Source organism: Juglans microcarpa x Juglans regia, chromosome 8D, assembly GCF_004785595.1.
Source record: "Juglans microcarpa x Juglans regia isolate MS1-56 chromosome 8D, Jm3101_v1.0, whole genome shotgun sequence".
NCBI classification, from domain to species: Eukaryota; Viridiplantae; Streptophyta; class Magnoliopsida; order Fagales; family Juglandaceae; genus Juglans; species Juglans microcarpa x Juglans regia.
This window is the reverse complement of record NC_054608.1, coordinates 9,047,082-9,048,998: the sequence shown is the minus strand read 5'-3', so window position 1 is coordinate 9,048,998 and position 1,917 is coordinate 9,047,082. Positions and strand designations below refer to the sequence as shown.

At 38.9% G+C, this 1,917-nt stretch overlaps 1 protein-coding gene across 1 annotated transcript; it reads left to right on the top strand.

Annotated features, from left to right (window-relative positions):
* On the top strand, positions 1 to 1,340 carry LOC121243571 (BRI1 kinase inhibitor 1-like). Its single transcript, XM_041141698.1, has one exon. The coding sequence runs from the start codon at positions 271 to 273 to the stop codon at positions 1,210 to 1,212; it is 942 nt and encodes a 313-aa protein (XP_040997632.1). The 5' UTR covers positions 1 to 270; the 3' UTR covers positions 1,213 to 1,340.
* Positions 1,341 to 1,917: the final 577 nt, after the last annotated feature.

Genomic DNA, 1,917 nt, shown 5'->3' with positions numbered 1-1,917 from the left:
CCTTTCTCTACTTGAACAACAATAATGCACAATAATAAGTGAATGCATGATACCATTTTCTGCACAAAAGACATTCCCAGCCAGACTGCAGATTGACAAGATCAGTCTCTCTCTCTCTCTCTCTCTCTCTCTCTCTCTCTCTCCACTGCTTTCTGATTCCCTTATCCCTCCCCAGAGGTTTGCTAACATCCATAGATTCGAAAATCAAAAGTGAGAGAATTTCAGATACTGCTCCATATCTTAGCATTTGTCCTCAAAATAATCTGAGTTATGGACAGTCGTCAGCAGCAAAAGACCAGAGAGAAACTAGTAAACAATCAGCATGAAGATAGGAAGTCAAAACAAGAAGGAAAAGAAGGCTTAGCACTGAAGGAACAGTCACCTACATCCCCTGTCTCACCACCTTCAGCAACTTCCTCCCCATCTCATGAATTCTCCTTCACAATTTCCCTCCACTCTTCCTCAACAGCAATCCCTGACAAAACCAAGGCGCCACCTTCATTTGCAGTTGATTTGACTCCTGCAGATGACATTTTCTTCCATGGTCACTTGCTTCCTCTCCACCTCCTTGCTAACCTTCCTGTGTCTGCCCGCTCCTCTACCAATTCGTTGGACAGCTTCACTCTCCCAATCGGAGATTTATTAGACGATCAAGATCCCAATAAAGGCAGCAGCAACTGCAGCACCAGCAACAGGAGCAACATCACCAACACGAATACTGAAACCAACCACCTTCAAAGCAGCAATGGTGAGACAAAGGGAAGAGTCAAGTCAAAGTCTTTCTCGTTATTCGGATTAGTAAGATGGCGAAAAGGGTGTGAAGTTAGAGAGAAGGAGGATAAGGAGAAGCCAAAGAGGAAGCCGAGGTTTGATGTCAGTCATGTACTAAAAAGGTACGTGAGGTTGGTCCGGCCACTGTTGTTCTTCAGGAGGAAAGGAGAGAATATCCGATTACGTCGACAACCTTATTCGTTTTCAGGTAATTTACGTATGAAAAACAAGCAAGAGTTGAGAGGAAGAAGAGGAGAATTTTCAGCACCAGCTTCAATGAGGACATCTCCAACAAACAGTGGACTTCTTGTAGCAACTGCAACGCTTCCTTCTTCTACTAGTGACAGCACCATGGAGGAGTTGCAGGCTGCAATTCAAGCTGCAATTGCTCATTGCAAGAATTCAGTTGCAAAGGAAGAGAAACTAAATTGCTTAGACTAGATTGATAAGGTGAAAATGTTCCATTCGAGTTCTATTATTACTTGCACATTTGTATTATATAAAACAGAATTCTATATCTGAACAGTTTGAAAATGAAGAATTTTATAAAGGATAACTACGTTAAAAGAGCTATCAAGATTCTTTCTTGTCTTTCCTGTTCCCAACCTAGTATTTGGTTTGATGACCCTTTAATGTTATCTTAAAGTATCCGAGGAATCAGATCCCTGCTTAAATGCTTCATCCTTCTTAAAAAATTTCAATGGAAATTAAACTGATTTTTTGTTCATTAGCACATCATTATGATGGATCTTGTTAATTTAGCATTTAAACAAAAGGGTTCAAGTTCCCATGTAGGACATATAATGCTGCAGACTTACAGACTTCCATTTTTTTGTTTGGCTGTCACTGACCATGGAACTGAATTGGTTACGACTATTTTACAAATCTGAATGCCGCGCACTCATTTGAAAAATAGCGAGTAAAGATGGAATTTACATGAAAAAATTAATTTTTTAATAATAGATTTTACTCTTTTTATAGAGAAGTGCACAGTACTTACACAATTCATAACTGTATTTAACATTACTCCTTTTATAAATATAAAAAGTAAAAAATAAAAGAAAGCAAATACCAAATCTTAAGGTTTAGTCCATGGAGGTGACGCAGATTAAAGACAAAACATTGAGATCAGGGTTCTTTGATTAA

Excerpts from the sequence above, each read along its gene's own strand:
- LOC121243571 (XM_041141698.1), top strand. The coding sequence starts at position 271 with ATGGACAGTCGTCAGCAGCAAAAGACCAGAGAGAAACTAGTAAACAAT.